Below are 20190 nucleotides of genomic sequence, written 5' to 3'. Positions count from 1 at the left end.
GGAATTGTGTGGGATACCCCCACCTCGCATTCCCAGAGCGCGCGCGTTGAAGCCCCGGCGTCTGTGGCACACAAAGCAGCAGCAGCGCATAACGGGGCCGGGCGGAGTTAGGCAAACGCGCTTCGGTTAGCATGCTTCGGCTGGGCTGGGTGTGGTTTTCAAAACTCAGTTCCGTTAGCAGGAAACGACTCTAGGACCACCAGTACTTCTCTGAGCGACAAAAAGACGCACTAAAAAGTGAAACTTTGTTCTCGGAATCTGGAAGAAATCTGAGGAGAAGCTTTTCCACACGGGCGGTGGCGTTTGCTCACTCTTGCGCGTGGACGTCAGCCGATGGGAAAAAGTTTGCCTTTCTGTTGACTTCATTGTATCAGCTCAGTTTGTGACACATCCGTGAGAGAAGAGACTAAATACAGACAAAATGCCGAAAACGGTGAGTAACGTTACCCTTTAGAAAAGTAAACTATTGGTTTGAGTTTGTACGGTAGCAAACAAAAACTGAGAGGACATTTCACACTGATTTTAAAAGCTGCGCATTTTTGGTGAAACAGGAGACAGCCGCGACGCGTAGGCGCTCGAAAGGGGCGAGGATGGGCTTTCTCTTGTTGGCATTTTTGGCCAGCCAGTTCCCGCTGGCGAACAGTAGGCCATGCGCGGTGCACTATTTATGGCAAGAATTCATTATTTGGACAATGACGGTCGTTCATCCCATCCTAACACACTGAAGAAGAACTTGTTGCGTTGCAAATTAATTGGACAATTTCTCTATTTTATTAGTTTCTTTACTTTTACTTCTTTCACTCATGCTTTCGCTGTGTGTTGTATTTTATAAGCAATTATCTAAATCTATTAACTTAGCAGTGGCGTTTTGTGTTGTGTAGGGGCTGAACCGTTACTCGGTGACAACCTGTAACCCCCTTTTCTCCTCCCTCCCCCCCAAATCGGATTGGCTTTCCATCAAAGTTGCCGTGAATAGGCCGTCTAGTGGTGGTGTGGATTGTGGGTTCCCAGTGATTCGAATCTTTTGAGTTCTTTCACAAAAGATTCGTTCAGGTTCATTGAATAGTTAAGTTACATAATTAGGCCAGTAGGTGGCAACAAGAACGTCTTTTTTGTGTTATGAGTTATTGAATCATAGCCGATTCCATTCAAACACCGGTTGTATTATATTTTATTAAACTGGGCCTATACATATACTAAAAGACTGAAGAAACGGAAAGAGTGTTTAGGCCACAAATAATAGCAAAACAAATTTACTTTAATCTGAATTTCTTCAATTAAGTCTACATGTTTTTTAAGGTAATTTATGATTTCACTGACATCTTTTATCTGCTTCATTAATCGTAACCACGTGGTGGAAAAATCAGTCACGTGGGGATCAGTCATATCACGAAAGTGAACGAGAAACGTTCGTTCACTTAAAAGATTCATTCAAAGTGATTCACGCATGCATTTAACTTAAGCCTCTGTCCAGGAGCATATTGGCGCGTTTTTGGTCTGCTTTTTGTAAGTGGTGTCGGATAAGAAATATGAGGCGTGTCAGAAGCGGCTGTTCAAACATTTTTGTAGCTCGTCTGTCAAAATTTTCCATGCCATCGCCCAAATACTGCAAAAAAAATGTAATAGAGTCCCTCATTATTTATATATTTGTTACACCTCATAATTATTGAATCATTGTTTTATTAAAGATTACACTTAAGACCACAGACCAACAGCTGGAAGTAGGGACAAATCTTTTTTTATTACAAGTAGCTCAAGTTTTTAGTTTAAGCAATTTCTTTCATCTTGTAACTGCCTTTAAGTGGTTGAGTGTCAGTAGTTACATACGAGAATTTCATGAGAAATGAGTATTCAAAAGAACAACTAGCAAAAAAGAAAAAGTACCATGGACATGTGCTATGGTCTAGGAGCTTGTACCATATTGTTCTTTGAAAATTACCATGTAAATACCCTAATGACTAATCTTTAAAAACGAAAAAATTTCCTAGCCTTTCTTGTGCATTAATATGGAGATCTGTGTGTTTCAATCATTGAAACGTTAGATAATAATTAGTCCTCCTGAGAACCAGAAAGAAAAAAATATATGTTTTTGTATGTCATTACATTGGTTGAAGCATAAGAAAAAAAAGGAGAAAAAAACGTTATTCTGTGTCCTTTGTAGAGGATGCCAGGACTAAGTTTTATTTTATTTTTATTTTTATTTTTTCATTCAGCAATCAGTTTTTAGGTTTCAGGCTATTTTTTTGCCAAAATTTGTTCAAAGATGACTCTCAACTATGTTATGAAAGATATAATAGAATTATTTAATGGAATATGTGTTTAAAATGTAAGTTGGTATTCCCATTCTATACATTGTATCCATACGTTGCATCTAATTTGCATATTAATGTGTTCTTGGGGAAAACCATCTATCTATCATCCAATCTCTGTTAACAGATCAGTATTGATGTACATGAAAATGTGCGAATGAAAGATTTATGACCCAAACTCTTGTACTGTGAAGGATTGTATACTGTTTAAAATAGATTTACATTATATTACATATTACATTATATATTCATTATATACTGTTACTGTCTGTTAATGTAATGTAAGTTATTAGCCTGTTAAATGGCCATATTAGACATTTGAGTATTGATATTGTGATTAAGCTCCCATTTCTATTTATTTCTTAAAATAGCTTGATAACATCCTTGCGCTATAGCTTATAAATGTAGCTTGTAGTTATTTTCCTCTCATGTTCTGAATGAAGAGAAGCTCAGGCCAAGAATAGTTGTGTGTGAATGTAGATGTTAACCGGATGTAATATCAGAGGTGTTTAAGAAGAGAGAACAGAGTAGGTTCATGACACTAAAAAGAAGAGTGTCGGTGAGTTTGTGCGGCATACATGCCATTGTTTCCCCCCGGAATAGATGGATTTTCATGATAATAGAAATCAATCTTGTATAAGTAGATGGGTTTCTCTTGTCAGTGGGGACATTGGATGCGTTTAGAGGTTTGGATCTGCTTATGGAATCATATTGGACTATAAAATGAGTCAGAACCTTTTTTCAGCCATTATTGTAGACTCCTGCAAGTCCAAGAGTCTCTTTCCGAAAATGACTCAAGATTTCTGTGCTTACACTGTGGTTACATCACTTCCTGTTTGAACGTTTCCTGTTCGGGACTAGCTAAGCTTGAGTACCTTATTTGGAGGCTCAGTACCTTATTTGGAGTTTCACAGAGCTGTGGCATCCGTGCACTTACACCCTCACACACACAGCTTTGTGTAGTGAGTTTGGGCCCCTTTTCCTCCTCAGATTTCTGTTGCCCAAAATGCAGCTGTGTATCACAGCTAATGTACTAAAATGGCCTCTTTTATAATCAACACACTCCTCTCTTTTTCTTCCTTCCCTCACATGCACTCACGCATATGCATTTATCTCCAGTCATCAGTTCCTCTCAGTGTATTGAGTGGGAGTTTTGTGACCTCTGTAGGTTCAGGTCATAAGGGTCAACTTAACACTAAGCTTTGTGCAAAATTATATACGGTAAAGAGTTTTGTGTAAATTTATAGGCAGATCTGTTTCAGTCAAGTCTGTATATGCACTACTCTTAACAAGTTTGGGGTTGGTACAGTTTCTATGTTTCAGTGTTTTTGAAAGATGCCTCATGCTGACAATGGCTGCATTTATTTATTTAATGAAATGTAATTAATATTTAAAGCATCCTTGCTGAATAACAGAAAGTTTCTTTGAACAAAAAAAAAACTCTCACTGACCCCAAACTTGTGAATGGTATAGTGTATGTACAGTTTGCATCTTTTTATTTCATGTTTTTGGATTTTCTTGAACATTCGTGGTTGTATTCTCTTTGCAACCCTATATAGTTGAAGTTCAAGTTAATTCTGTTGCCAAAGTACTCAGATTTAATTCAGTAAACACTAAAAAAGGAGTGTTATGTCCAGATCATAAGTCACGTTACTGATTTAAAACCATACAGATGATCCAAAATCTTCTGGAATGAATTTACAGCCAATAGTTTCTACATCATAAAATATAGACTTTAGTATTATTTGCCTAAATATACAGCTTAAATATTATTTCTTGACCTGGCTACCTTTACCATGAAGTTAGAAGGGTGTTGGAAGTCTCTGGTATGTGCCAAGTGGAGGGATTAACTACAAACACACACACACACACACACACACACATGGTCAGATTAATGATATTTAATAAGGTAAAGCTCCAGGGGGTTTCGAGGAGAAAGTTCTTGAGTTTGTTGAACAGTTCACATTTCAATGGAGGGAAAACATCAGCATTGAACAACCTCTCACTTCAAGCCTCATGTGAGTTAAACTCTGTGTGGGTATGTGTAAAGCAATACGAACAGATTGTGAACTAAAATAGTTGGATACATTTGCAAGTGGTTTTGGAGAGTCAGCTGAAAAACTTCATAGCTTTGAGCAAGATGTTTTGTACAGGACTATTGTGTGAACGCATAATACTGGTGTCAGTTGTTTCTGCATTTAATTTTTTTAAGAACTTCCACTTTAGAGTAATTGAGCTGTGTTCGTTTAATGGCAGAACCTTTGGTGAAGTGTTAAGGATCTCAATTATTAAATCAATAATCTAAGTGTCTTTTATTTAAATATGTTTTGTTAGCTTATTGATTAAAAACAGAGCCACACTTCCATTTCAAATTCATATTGACCTAAATTCACATTTAATGTACTTACCATTGCCCCGTGGCTGCATGCATTTTTATTCAATTTGGGAAGTTACTGATGTTTGTGTAAGTGTTTAACAGTTCGTCTATGAAGCGTATTTCAAGAGGGAGATTTGATCCTGTAGTATCAATATCCCGGTCAGTTAATTCATGCAAATATTTCTCTGAAATATGGAAGTTTTGAACAGTTCCTGATTTTTCCCCCCTTCTATCTGTATATGTTGTTTTACATGGTTTTCTGTTTTGTGACAAGGAAAGGTCTTGTGTTAAATGTGCTGTGTGCTGTTTTAAACTTTTGCATAATTGTTTCCAAACTACATTTAGTTTTCTTCCAACCATGTAGGGGAGAGATAACAATAATTGAACTCTGTTATGGTGCAATGACACGGCAGGTTTTTGCTAGTTTTCTTCTGTTGCATACTACAAACCCACAAGATAGCTAAGCTATTTATCGACAGCATGTTATTGATGTCTGCATTGATCACTTTTCCATTTTAGACACGGACAAACGTGTAAGTTAATGTGCATTAAATATACAAGGTCAGATGAGGATTGGCCACAGATGCACTCCAGTTTTGCCATCTCAATAATTTTTTGGAGGAAGTATTGTAGAGTCATTATCCTAAATCAGACACCCAAAGGAGGGGGAGGGCTGAGAGGAAAAGAGTTTGACTTCACTACCACAGTTAGATTGTGATGTCAGTTAACTAAGGGTAACGACAGAATAAACACAAGTATACAGAGGTTGTTGGCTTTTTATCTGCCCTCGTCTGTCTGTTAGAAACGGCAGCCATTTTCCAGGCCTAAAGGCTCTGTGTGTGTGAATGGGATACAAACACTGTGAATTTTACGATAGTGTATTCTCTACACTATACTTATTTTTTGAATTAGTCAGTTAGTCCAAATATTTGCTCTAATTAGCCTTTTTATTGTAGTAATTAGTTTTCATTGCTTGCTCTAGTTTGTTTTTGTTATTATTATTGTGTGTGTGGGCTTTATAATTGATTTTGATGTATTTGAGAAATGCGAGGCATTGTGTGGCAAATCTTGGCTCTGTCAAAGCTCATGATTAGCATTTTTGCTGTAGCCTATGCTAAACTAACTTCACAAACTGATCCAAACCCTACGGAGCAGGCCCTGCTCTCTACTGCACAGACAGCTACCTTCTAAGACAGCATCCTGAATGAATTGAATCATGACGGTTATGTAAATTGGTTATGTAACAAAATGATATATTTTATGTTTATTGCAAAATAGGCAAATGTGGTTTACACGTTCCGATTCTCTGATTAATGGCGATTTCTCTGCAGAATCATGGCTAATGTAGATTTCACAAGGAATTCCACTGTTAAACATGATTATTTAGAAAAGGTTGAAATAAAGCAGGCTGATGGCTACAACTAAAGCATAAACCATTGATAAACAACCTCCCGGGAGGTCAGTTCCCCTACAGAGTCATATCATCAACCATCTTAGATTATGTCACAGAGCTACATTTTGAAACAGAGCTAATATGCTCATTTTATAGATTTTTTTAAAACTGCAGATACTATGTATAGCCTATTCTTTGCTGGTTCTTTGTGTAATTGTGTGAGTATCATTGTCTCTCTCTTTGTGTGTGTGTGTGAGTAAAGGCAGGGCGATTGTGATTGTTCTAAGAATAGTGGCAGAGAACCTCTGGCAGATCCACTGTGAAGACTACACCCATCACACACACACACACACACACACACACCCTGACCAGGCAGAACTACAAATTCTTAGTTCCTGTTTCGTGAAGACATGAGCTATTTTTACCCTGTGAATCCACCTCTGAATTAAGAGGGTCCATTAACCAACCCCCAGTATACTGTTCCACACTTACTGCCACACACACACACAGACACACACACACACACAAACCTGTCATTCTGACAGCAAGAAAGCATGAGATTGAGAGGGGGAGATGCTATGTCGGAGCTTGTGTATATGAAATGAACTCTCCCAGACCCAGAGAGGAGTAGAAGACAAAAAGAGCATAAAAGTCATATAGTTGTTGGGAAAGTTCTGCTTGTTCTCTTTCTTTTCCAACTGGCTGATGTAAGCCTATGAAACAGCAGAGATAGGATTCTCTCTCTCTCTCTCTCTCTCACACACACACACACACACACACACACACACAGTAAGGCTAAAATCAAAGGAGTCACCTCATAGTAAAGTAATTCCTAGAGTGCTTGATAGTTACCAACACACGCACATTCTGATAATATAACCTTGGACACACACATAAAACACCTGGCTTTCAAACACGGTTTCACAATCCAGCCATTTCACAACCTACTTTTGTTTAACAATCTGAATATCACTTTCTATGCTGAATATCTTATGGTCTGTTATAACATTAAGAAGTATCAAAACATCAGACATTTAATAGCTAAGTGTGTGAATATGAGAAAATCAAGATATTTGAATATGTAGTTGTGTGTGGAAAATATGGCTTCAAGGAGGTGTGTGCTCAAGGAAGCTAGTAGATACGAGGGAGTGTGTGGATATATTTAAAACTGGCAGTAATATCCAGTGCAAACTTTTATTTTTATTCTGGCAAATTTCTCAATTTTGAATTACAAATACAGACTTTTACGTTATGCAGTTCATATATGAATGTGATGACATAAGACATAAACTGCTTTTTGGGTTATTACATATAGTATTAAGGCTGAATGTGTGCATATTATAAATATTTCTTCTTTCTATTTCTTTATTCCCTAACACTAACCCTGCTACTTCATTATGTCCCTCGTGACTCAGGAATATTAACTATCAAATCTCATAACTATCAGATCTCATTTGTGCTTCTCTTAGTCGATCATTTAGAGGACTTGCAAGAAACAATGTTGTTTGGCTTCATTGATGTGCAAATGCTATGTTGAGCTCTTTAGAGTCTCAGCACACGGACACTCGTCTGCCTCACATGCAGCTGCTAGATAAAGCAGAGCATTATGGGTACAGCTGAGCTGGAGGTGTGTGCCTAAATTGAGCTATTTGTCTCTCGCACAAACAGTTAAAGCTGGATACAAGACCTTAGTTCGATAGAAGAGCTTTATATGGACCCCATCAATAAGACTGTCCATATTTCATTGACATTTTCACAGAACACTGGTTAGTTTGAGTTAATGATAATTGTGTAGTGAGAGGAAGTGAGGCGCATTGCTTAATGTGCCTCCATGGTTACAGGAGGTGTGGTTATCTGCATCCTGTGGGGTGGAGGCGGGGATGGGGTGACAGAGACAGAAAGAAGAGAGGGGGGATATCTTTTTCCATTCGTCCCTCTTGCTGTTTCCTTGCATTGTTTTTATCTTATCCAGAGTTCCAGTGCAATCAATCACGTTAAAATAGCAAGCCACGCTTTGGCGCAGATTAAAGTGTGCACACAAACATGCACACACACACTCATAAAAACACACACACACACATACACATAATCCCTCTTTTATAGTGCTCTTTGATGAGGGTTCAGGCTTTTTCTAGGTAGTATAAGCTATGAAAGATGTTTAAGCTGTCCATCAAACTTCAGTGTAACATGATCCTTCAGAAATCATTATAATATTCTGATTTGGTGCTCATGTATCTTTTGTTGTAATCACACAGTTTTACTGCTTAATATTTGTTTTTTTGTTTTCTTTTAATTAAAAGAAAGTCAAAAGAACAGCACTGAAAACAGTAATCTTCTATAATATTATAAATGTCTTTCACTTTTGATCAATTTGAATGGATCCTTGCTGGCTAAAAGTATTACATTCTTTGAAAGAAAAAAAATGTTACTGGGCACAAATTTTTGTCTCTTGTCTTTTCAGTCTGTCTTTCAGTCTGCATTCATTTATTCACATTTTATTTGATTTTTTTCTTTTCCAGATCAGTGTTCGTGTGACTACGATGGATGCCGAGCTGGAGTTTGCCATCCAACCCAGCACCACAGGGAAACAGTTATTTGACCAGGTGTGTGTGTGTGTGTGTGTGTGTGAACTTGTTGCTTATTTATTAATTCATTAAATAATTTAAGATCTTTTCACACATTGAGGTCTTGATTCAACATCCTGCTCCTAATAAATGTCAATTAAATGTTTTCTGATTGGATGTGAATATTTCACATTCAGTGTCAGCAGAAATATTGACTTGCACTGGAAACTTAAGACCATGTCAGACAAGCTGTCTGTGTGTGTGTTTAGATTAAGAACTGGACATCCTTCTTGTGAGGGAATTCTCCCTTCCTCCACCCTTCCTCTTTCTGACTCTGCTTCTTCCTCAGGCTGTACTTCTGTACAGTCCCCTCTTCCTCACTCTTAGTCACTCTGTACATCACGTCTATGAAATCACTCTTTCGTAAACTTCATAATAGGCAGCTCTGTTTCTGGGAAACTTTTATTTTCACACACACACACACACACACACACACACACACACACACACAGAACATTCATTCTTCTTGCAGTTGTGTAGGTAGTCTCATTTATGAGGTTTTAATGTTCGGACAAGTAGTAAATCAAGACAAATGAACAGACAGAAATACAGGTTTATTAGGCTGCATAAACATAGATGTAATATTTGACGTGTGAGCATTTGTCCTATCTGTTTTACATTCTCTTAAGACCAACGGTCTTCCAAAGGTTTGGGATCATTATCATATTTTATAGAGTTAATTATATATTATGTTGTCCTGCAATTTACTGCATTAAATTGATCAAAAGTGAAAGATATTTATAATATAACTAAATATTTATATTTCAAATAAATGCTGTTCTTTTTAATTATATTTGAGTACTTTTAGTTAAAAAGATCCTTTAAAAAAGTATCAGTTTCAACAAGAACATTAAGCAGCACATCAATTTTCAACATGAAATGTTAATTATTAAATTGTAATAATATTTCACAGTATTACAGTTTTTACTTGTGCTTTGAGTAAATAAATGCAGTCTTGTTGAGCATAAGGGACTTCTTTGAAAAACATTGAAAAGTCTTACTGACCCCACATTTTGAACGGTAGCGTTTCTAAATGAATATATCACTAAGACAGCCATTTTAAAATCCAAAAATTGAATTTGAGTGTTTGAAAGCAGCAACCCAGAGCTTGCGTACAAAAATGTAGTTTGTACTCATTTAAACCAAAACTGTAGTAAGACTTTTCACTGTTACTGGAACATCTTAAAATCTCTAATCTCAGTTGTACTTTAGTGTGTGATTGTTTTGATTATAAGTGAATAAATGTCCTGGAAGTGTGTATCTATCCTCGTTAATTGTCCAAAAAACCCCATGTTAACCATCCAGCAAGCGTCACTCTCTCTGTTTGAAAGTCATATATAAACACAGCTGCCTCCTCCCCATTATGTTCTCTTTCTCCACATTTGATCATCACTCTCTTCCATTCTCTTTCTTTCTCGGTCTCTTTTTAACATTCATCATTTTCAGACACAGTATGTCCTGACTGGTCCAGTCGTGAGTCAGCATTTCACAATACATTTTCCATTGCTCTCTGTCTCTCACACCCTCTTGACCGAGAATAACGAGTTTCTTCTCTGCATATGTGGTTTCATTCATAGCATCTCTTGAGCGTTCCACCCCTGCTTTAACACTAAATACATACAGCAGGGATTAAAACATGAACCTGAACGTTTGAGCTCTTGGAGGCACTGCTAGCTGCTGAAGTTTAATTCAGACATTCTATTAAAACGTCTGCCACTAAGAATTGTGGAACTCTGGTCCAATGTTTTATTCAAGGAAATCTGGCCAGATAAAAAGTGCATTTAAAAATAATTAATTTATTTGTTCAATTTGAATTATTATTAATTTAGCACAACTATGTTGGGGATATTAAATATAGGGTCCAGTCCCAGCTGGATTTCCAGTTTTTCCATGAAGAGGAATTTGAGCTTGAGTCTCCTTTTCAGATCCCTCTATTATGGAAACCAAATGCATACTATGGATGTGCGAAAATGGTATTAAATGTAATATGCCTGTTTATTTAATATGAATCTGTTTTATAGGTGGTGAAAACCATTGGGTTAAGGGAGGTGTGGTTTTTTGGACTGCAGTACCAGGACACCAAAGGCTTTACCACCTGGCTGAAACTCAACAAGAAGGTGTGTGTGAATGCATACAGCTGCTTTTCATTTTTTTTGGATTCATTTTTATATTTTATATTTTTTGTCATGTTTTTTTTCTATATTTCTTCATATCATCAAGTTGATTTAACTATGTTTTGAATAGTAAATAATTTTATTTGTTAAAATAAACATTTGAATTATGATAATGATTTTAATGTGCAAAATTAAGAAAATGTGTTAAATTGTAACAGGCCAAATGTTCCAAGATTTTTGAAAAATGTTTATCCATTTACTAATTTTAACATACTTGTCAAGAGTTATCACATTCATAAATTGTGTCAATATGTGTCCTTACTGTATACATTCACTCATAAAACACAGCATATAATAGGTTTATTAGCGTATTTGATACTTTTTAGAAGATACAGAGTTGTAAGATCTTCATCCTTTGGAAACATGAGTCTACCAAGGATATTGCATTTTGTGTGAAGCATTGTTACTGCAACAATATATTCACAACAGTATATTTTAGTTCAGATTTAATGAAGTTTTAATTCAAAAAGTAATTCTAATCATGACACCTTTTTTAATCTTTTCTTCATTACCGTTGACAAAATAAAGAAAAACCTGTCAACGAACACTTTCATCTGTAATACTTCTGACAGGATTTCACTGATTAGCACTTTCTAGTGGAACCTGGAGTTGTCAGCCGTTTTCAGACATGTCTTCCAGTTTTCTTACGTCCCAATAATTTTACCCAGCGTGCCTCAAAATAGTGTCATTAATAAAAAAAATAATAAGGAAAGGCAATGAGAGTCTGATAATTTATACTGAACAAAGATATGATGGTCGCTGACAGGTGGAATTAATGAGCATGTCAAAATGAAAGTGATACTAGTTAATTTTTTATTGTCTAGGTTACGGCTCAAGACGTCCGCAAGGAGAGTCCACTGCTGTTTAAATTCAGAGCAAAGTTTTACCCTGAAGATGTTTCCGAGGAGCTGATTCAAGAGGCGACTCAAAGACTCTTCTTCCTTCAGGTGTGTGTGTGTGTATTTACTGTATATCTTGTGTAAAGTTAAACGTAAGATGTGGCTTTAAATATATTAATATAGAACGCATGTCAATTGGAGTGGACTGAAATGAAAGCTGGGTCTTGTAAAGTGATAATGTGATATTGCACCATCTGGTGGTCAGTGAAGGAATTGCACTGGCTGCTCGACTTACAGGCCAACTTTAAAACAGCTCCACTGTTGGTTTACTTTAGGTGAAAGAGGGGATCCTGAATGACGATATCTACTGCCCACCAGAGACTGCAGTGTTGCTGGCATCTTATGCAGTGCAGGCCAAATACACCGACTACAACAAGGATGTTCACACAGTTGGATACCTGTCCAGTGAGAAACTGCTCCCACAGAGGTGCGTATACACAGATATTTTGGTACCAGTAGGGACTAGTGCTTATCCATAGTGGGGGTGCACAGATGATTGACAGAAAATGTGCTCTGATCTGTTTATTTAATGTGGTCTTTATAATACTTCTCTAAAATCACCTTTTCAAAGCATCACTAAACATGAAGTTACTTAATGAAGGGAACTAATAAGACTCGAAAATCTATTATATTGAAAGTATAATTATTAACTGTACAATATTTACAAATGCCAATAGACTGCATTATGTTTGCTGAAGTAAATCTACTAAATTAAATTAAAAATACTAAATTGTTTACAAAGCATCTGCTAAAGGAATGACTAAATGTAAATGCCAAATTTGAGTTGTGTAAACTATAAAAAGCATATATGTAAAAAAAATCTATTAAAGTTGAATTAAAGTATTAATAATATAAAAGTCTTAACTTTTCAAACACTGTGTATTAGTTGTTTTCCAATTTCAAACCATGTCAGTCACATACATCTTTTAATTTATTAATGTTAAAGTAAGTGTTTAAAATACCAGTGGTGTGTGGTATTTTAAACATTTATTCACTAATCTGATGAAACGCCAAGAGTGGTGTATAATAAATTTTTTGTACTGGGACTGCAATAACTAAAATCAATAATCAAGATGGCTTACATTCAATGTATTTTGTCATTTTTATTAGTTGTTTCATTGTTCAAGGATCATCCCTTTACACTGATAAAATCCATACTTCTGTGACAAATGCATTAAATACTGTAAATGGCAGAGGCCATAGTGTCTTATGTAGGCTTAAAGCAGATTACTTAATGTTTTGTTAAAAGGTATCAGCCAAAGAAAGTGTTTGATAGTCTAAATGTGAGCATGTGTGTGTAATCTTTTCTCTGCAGAGTTCTGGAGCAGCACAAGCTGAATAAGGAGCAATGGGAGGAAAGAATTCAGGTCTGGCACGAGGAGCACAAGGGCATGTTGAGGTACAGCCAATGGAATGCGCTCTTGCCTTTTCTGTTTTATCGCTGACTGCAGTGACCCTGTCAATCACAAACGCCAGACAGAAGGATAATGTGTATCTGTGTGTTTCAGAGAGGACTCGATGATGGAGTATCTGAAGATAGCTCAGGATCTGGAGATGTACGGTGTGAATTACTTCAGTATCAAGAATAAGAAAGGATCTGAGCTGTGGCTGGGGGTGGACGCCCTGGGACTCAACATCTATGAGCATACTGACAAGTACTTTAAGAAACATGATACGTTTACATTTATCAACAACAAATTAATGGGTTTGAAAGGTGTCACAAATAAATTTGGTAGTATAAAATAACAAAGTACCATATATAGTACCTATATATATATATATAGCAAGGATGCAAATAAAAAGTGACAGTTAAGTCTTATATTGTAACAACAAATTATATTTCAATAAAAATAAATGCTGCAGTAATACTTTCTATTCAAAAAAGAATCCTAAATAAATCATAGTTATATCATTTCATAGTTATCGACAGCACAACCATTTTTAACATTGATGATAATAAGAAGAAATATTTCTTGAGCACTAAATCAGCACATTAGACTGATTTTTGAAGGATCATGGGATAGTTAATACTGGAGTAATGGCTGCTGAAAATTCAACTTTGCCATCGCAGAATGCATACGATTTGAAAATATATTAAAATACATTTTAAAATGTATACAAACTGTAATACTTTACTATGTTAATGTATTTTTCACAAATAAATGCAGCCTTGATGAGCATAGGAGTCTTGAATTTAAAAACATTTTAAAATTATTATTATTATAATTAGATATTTCCCAAATTTTAGTAACATGGTTACGTTAAGCAAACACTACAATTAATAGAAAAAAAAATTCCCTTGCTTTCATTGACCATTTGTAAAATAAATAAATAAACTTTGTAAGAGTTTCTGTCATAGAAAGTGACATTTATTTCTGTGTCCAGAAAACGTGACTCATCTCTTCTTTTCTCTTGTCAGGATGACGCCTAAAATTGGTTTCCCCTGGAGTGAGATCAGGAACATTTCTTTCAACGATAAGAAATTTGTCATCAAACCCATAGATAAAAAAGCCCCGGTATGTCAAACAAGATTTGTGTCTGACTTATCACAGTTTCTGTCCAGTTTCTTTGGAAATGGAATGTAGACAGGAGGAACGCAGTTATTGCAAAGCCTTGGTGGTGAAATGTTTTATGATGTGATTTGACGATGGTGAAATCACAGAAAAGACTTTCCTTTGAAGCTGCACGTTTCTCCTTTACACTTTATCACAGGCATAAAGAGTCTGGAAGTGGGTCTCTTTTCCCCATTCTTCAGTATCTCATATAGCTCCTGATTCCTCACTCCCTCCACCTCCTTTCTTTGGCCCTGTTTCGAACTTAGGGAGCTGTTTATGTAGGCAGCATTTTAAAGCATCACTGGAAATATGTAAATAATGTTCTCTCTCTCTCTCTCTATCTCTTTTCCTACAGGACTTTGTGTTCTATGCCCAGCGTTTACGCATTAATAAGAGGATTCTGGCTCTGTGCATGGGGAACCATGAGCTTTACATGAGACGCCGTAAACCTGACACCATCGAGGTCCAGCAGATGAAAGCACAAGCCAAGGAGGAGAAGAACCACAAGAAGATGGAAAGGTGTGAGGAAAAAAGCACCACACAAAGGCTCTGATATTAGTTCAAGATTGTGATTATTGGTGAATCATTCCAATATGTTGATTCTGTTCACCAAATGGAATCGGTCAGATTCATTCTGTGAATTTTTTTAGTTCAGACTTAAACACCAAAATAATTTAGTGTAGGCTGTATTTGCCTAGTCCACCAGCTAAGAAAGGTCCTCCACTTAAAAAGTTCTGATACTTCTTTTAATGTATCTGTCTGTTTGCTTCAGGGCCATGCTGGAGGATGAACGTAAAAAGAGAGAGCAGGCTGAAAAGGAGAAAGAGAAGATTGAAAAAGAAAAAGAGGAGCTGATGGAGAGACTCCGAGTGATAGAGGAACAAACAAAAAAAGCTCAGCAAGGTAACGTGGAGTGAACTTCGTTCGTTTTTTTTTCTATTCATTAACAATTATTAATCACCCACTGTTTTGTGTGGGCAGAGCTGGAAGAGCAGACCCGCAGGGCGATGGAGTTAGATCAGGAGCGTAAACGCGCTCAAGAGGAGGCCGAACGCCTGGAACGAGAGCGCCGCCTGGTAGAAGAGGCCAAAATGGCTCTGCTGCAGCAGTCTGAGAGCCAGATGAAGAACCAGGAGCATCTGGTCAGTTACTATCACATCCAACATAAACATTGCCAGCCACCATGGCAGCGCAATTCTAGTCACCATGACAGCGTAACAAAAACACTGTTACAGTTGTAACCATGGTAATCAAACTACAATTACAACGTTTCCATGAGAACCAAAAATAATCTAACCACAGAGTGCAGGACATCCACAATTACGGACATTTCCATGCTATGCTGACAAAATGTGCGTATATATGTGTGTGTATACAGGCAACTGAACTGGCAGAGCTGACGTCTAAGATGTCTCTGCTTGAGGATGCCAAAAAGAAGAAAGAGGAGGAAGCATCAGAGTGGCAAATGAAGGTAAATATGGTTACTTGTTAGCAGGTTCATTGCAGCAAATGATTGTATAATGAGATGGTTAGAAATAGATCCATCCATCCATGCTTTTTATCACCATATACCTTTTTAGGATTTTAAGCTGGATATATATCTTAAAAATGATTATTTTACAGCTTTGACAATATTCAGTTTTAACAGGAATATTTAATATTAAAATTCATTATTTACATACTCCCATATGAACATCTATAATTTAAAATTATATGATTTAAAATGGTTAAAGGAAATTTTTTTTTTAAAATTTGGAGTCAGAAATTGCTTTAAAGAAATTTATACATTCTGGAAGGATGCATTAAATTTATCAAAAGTGACAAAGGCATTTTACAGTAAATTTCTATATTATTTTTTTCTATATTATTTTTCAAATAAATGTTTTTTTTTTTATTCATCAATGAACCCTGAATACATAAATATCATTACGCAGCACAAATGTTTTCAACATTGATAATAATAAGAAATGCTTTTTGAGCACCAAATCAGCATATTGGAATGATTTCTGAATGATCATGTGACACTGAAGATTTGGCTGCTAAAAAATGTAGTTTTGCCATCCCTTAAAAAAAGTATTGAATGTATACTCGTGCTGTATTTTTAATCAAATATATCCTGCCTTGGTGAACGTGACTTCTCTCAAAAATATCTATAAAATATTTAAAAATATAAATATAAAATGCTGTTGCCCTTATGTAAACACGTGCTTGCGTTCAATCTGTGATGTGGACAATTTGAAAGAAATTTCAAGGGAATTTGAAATCAGAATCAAACTTCCAGACTCTTAATAGTATAATGCTTGTGCTAAAAGCAAAGTCTTTAATGACCAAATAAAAAGCACATTAAATATGTTGACTTTCATATGGTCTAGATAATAACATTTCAGTGCTGTGTGTCTCTTCCAGGCCGCTCAGGTGCAGGAGGACCTGGAGAAGACTAAAGAGGAGCTGAAGAACAAAGTCACGTCAATCCATGTCCAAGAGCCCGTGCATGGAGAAAACGACAATGACGAGGGTGACGAGAGCAGCGCAGAGGCTTCCGCTGAACTCACCTCTGAAGCTGCCTATAAAGACAGGAGTGAGGAGGAGCGCATGACAGAGGCTGAGAAGAACGAACGAGTGCAGAAACATCTGCTGGTGAGAGAACTACTTCACAAAGTTTAAAACACTATTTTAAAAGGGATAATTTACCCAAAATAACACTTCTGTTTATCATTTATTCGACCTCATGGTTTTCCAAACTGGTTTCTGACTTTCATTCTTGCATGGAACACTGGAGGAGTTATTTTGGAGAATGTCCAAGCTGCTCTTTTTCAATATAGTAAAAAAGTAGTCAGCCATGGTTAGCATTTAGTAAAGGCTTTGCCAGAGTAAGTTTACTTTGAACAGGAAAAAATTGAAGTGTGTCCTTTTTACACAGGCTCTCACTTCTGAGCTTGCTAATGCTCGTGATGAGACCAAGAAGACCCAGAACGACATGATCCACGCAGAGAATGTACGAGCAGGACGCGATAAATACAAGACGCTTCGTCAGATCCGCTCTGGAAACACCAAACAGCGAATTGATGAGTTCGAGTGCATGTAAATGTACTGCAGTCAGCCAACAGGGGGAGCTACAGCCTGTCTTTTGCATCATTCCTGCAGAGGAACTACAGTACCCACAGTGCACCACTCCAGCAGAAGACAAAGCCAAATATAGAAAAATGCTGCACAGTTCAAAAATTCCTTTAATTCGGGAGTGTTATTTGGGTTACTGCATTATGATAAGGGAGATTTATTTTTTGCATGGTTTTGATCTAGACGTAGCTTTTTTTATTGGAAAACATTGGAAAAAGGATTGCTGATTAACCAAACTAAAGCGTTTTAATTTCAGTAAAACTTGGATTTCAGTAGGAATGAAGATTAGACAAAGCATTCCAGTGTTAGGATAGGTTTCAAAAGCACTCCAGAGAGACATGTCAGTGTGCCAATTCAGATCAGTATAGTTGACATCAAATTTTACAGTGCCATTGTGATGGTGTAATAACCTAGTTATTGCTATAACATTGTATCTATGTGCCTTTCTAATAAAACAACTACAGTATAGATTAAAACTCACGGCTATCTGCTCCCCATCAACCACTCTGCAAATACTGGCAAGCCACAAGAGCAAAAGTGTGTACGTGCTTGTGTGTGTGTGCGTGTGTGTGTGTGTGTGTGATCCCTGTTGATATAGTTTCTCACTGCTGCAGGTTTGTGGCCGCTCCCTGTTTGTGCCTTTTCACTGTAGAGAAAATATCAAACTGTATTTTTAGTTTAGTTTTTTAATCCTACTCTTATTTTAAGCCTTTTTTTAATGAAGAAACTTTTGTTTTAGAGGCATTTGAATATTTTTTTCTGCAGTATTATTGTAAAGAATCCTTTAATAGAATGACATTTAAAAAGCATCTTCTTGGAATAATTTTCTCCCTTTATTTCTGAACAGTATTTACCCAGAGTGTACACAGTTTTAAATAGATCTGCACCTGTAGGCAGTGCCTTAGATGTTTTTGTGATCTGTAATCATTTTATTTTTTATTCAAGTTGCATCATGAAGAAAATATGTCCCCAGCTACTTTGGAAGAATTCTTCATTCAGATCTTACTCTTGGATATTTCCTAAACTGGTTTGATATATAAAAACATGGATCTTTTAAAAGTAAAATTATGAGCCTTCTTGTTACCCGGGCTATTCCCCGGCCTTAGGCTGCGGTTCTTTTTTTTTTTTTTTTTGGGTATCTTTTTTTTTTTGTCAACCAATCACAGAAAAGATTGCTGCTTAAAACATTTTCATTGCAACTGTCAATAAAAATATTAAAAGCATCACCAATTTATTGGCTACTGTTGTGTTTGGTCATGGATATTATGTTATGTTTAGAAGAGATCACTTAATAATCTTATAATCATCTTATAGTCTTAATTTCTGAATATTTGCTATTTGTAATTAGCTATAACTAGTGTGCAAAAAACGACAGATAATTTGTAGTTGAATGCCATAACTGAAGTTTTAATATACAAATTTAGACAGTGTAGAAATAGTTTAATTTTAGCAATTAACTTCTTGAATATAGATTTATTTACACAATTGACTGTCCCCCTAAACTGACAAATGTTAAACACATTCCAGCTATCTATCCTGACAAATCTGAATGATCTTCATTCCATCTTAGTCCAGTGTACCATAGTGTCTCATACTTTTTACTAGGCTTCTACTAAAATTGAGTTTTTATTAGTTTTTTTGGTATGTTTTTTCTTATTGTTTTTGGATGATTTTTTTTTTTTTATTACTAATGGTCTTTGGAATCCGGCATATGGTCTTTATTTACTCTAAAGTGCGCATGCGCTGGACCTGCTGGAAAACATGATATTTTAATATTGCTGAACTGACAGACTTTGTTAATATCATCCATTAATAATTTCTTTACACGTCCATACAGTCTATGCACATGTCTCATTTTTAAAACCCCGCTCTCTCCCTTCAACATGTCAGGAAACCGTTAAGTCTGTACTGTACTGGTTTAAACACTATTACAAGAGAAATAAATAAACAGAAAATCACAACTTGATGGATGTGATATATTTTTTATTAATATCTTAATATATAATTTATATTTTAATATACTATTATATCTTAAATTAAACCATTTGCACATGAGCATTATCCGACTCGGTTCTTCCCGACTGCACAGACCTTTTTATTGCATTTTTCAGTCAATTTCTTGCCTTTTTAACTGTTAATGCATGTTATTCAAGCGGCAACCTTCTGGTCTCTCTCCTGAAACCAACACAGAAGTGAGTACAACTGCAATTCATCGACTGGCCACTAGAGGCTGGCTCCAAAAGGGGTTATAATAACTCATCGGTTTATATTAAGCCTTAAAGTTCTGCACAATTAAGGGCATGACCACTTGAGTGACAGGTGGATTGCCACTGCTGTCACCACCGTGGAGATAGGTGGGTGTGGTTTCAGCGACCAGCTCCCATTTTTGATTATCTGGGAGTGATGCGCAGTGACAGTCTGCCTACTCTGAGGCGAGCTCCGCCCACTTTGAGCTTCAAAAACGCTCTTCAGAAACCTATGGGTGATTTTTTTTATGCTTTTTTTTTTTTTTTTTTTTTTTATTTCAGCACCAAAAATGCAGTTACTCATTGCTATTTATCTTTATGTGTTCTTTCTTTCAGTGATGTCCTTATCTCAAATGATTGACAAGGGTGCAGCAACAGCATGCATGTAAATTTCTTTTACTTTAGCAGGCACAAGCCATAGGATGGATTAGACTCTGGGCATTTCTGAAAACAAAACAATAATAGCATTCTAATAACCTGAAGAACTTAATTCTTT

The 20190-nt window shown here is 36.3% G+C and overlaps 1 protein-coding gene across 2 annotated transcripts; it reads left to right on the top strand.

Annotated features, from left to right (window-relative positions):
- The first annotated feature begins 65 nt into the window (after positions 1 to 65).
- Positions 66 to 18609, top strand: LOC113091339 (moesin-like). Of its 2 annotated transcripts, XM_026256791.1 has the most exons (14): positions 66 to 433; positions 8599 to 8682; positions 10725 to 10820; positions 11702 to 11824; positions 12052 to 12203; positions 13092 to 13175; positions 13285 to 13431; positions 14196 to 14292; positions 14687 to 14850; positions 15104 to 15234; positions 15313 to 15473; positions 15710 to 15802; positions 16738 to 16968; positions 17252 to 18609. In XM_026256791.1, exons 1-14 carry the CDS (start codon positions 422 to 424, stop codon positions 17414 to 17416), a joined length of 1740 nt encoding a protein of 579 aa, XP_026112576.1. In that variant the 5' UTR covers positions 66 to 421; the 3' UTR covers positions 17417 to 18609. The 2 variants fall into 2 exon arrangements, with proteins under 2 accessions (XP_026112576.1, XP_026112577.1); XM_026256792.1 differs by lacking the exons at positions 66 to 433; positions 10725 to 10820; positions 11702 to 11824; positions 12052 to 12203 and having other exon boundaries at positions 8624 to 8682.
- The last annotated feature ends 1581 nt before the right edge of the window (positions 18610 to 20190 follow it).

Source organism: Carassius auratus, unplaced genomic scaffold, assembly GCF_003368295.1.
Source record: "Carassius auratus strain Wakin unplaced genomic scaffold, ASM336829v1 scaf_tig00214183_4049273_7079891, whole genome shotgun sequence".
In the NCBI taxonomy this organism is placed as follows: Eukaryota; Metazoa; Chordata; class Actinopteri; order Cypriniformes; family Cyprinidae; genus Carassius; species Carassius auratus.
The sequence above is the reverse complement of the archived record's forward strand: the minus strand, read 5'-3'. Positions and strand labels throughout refer to the sequence as shown.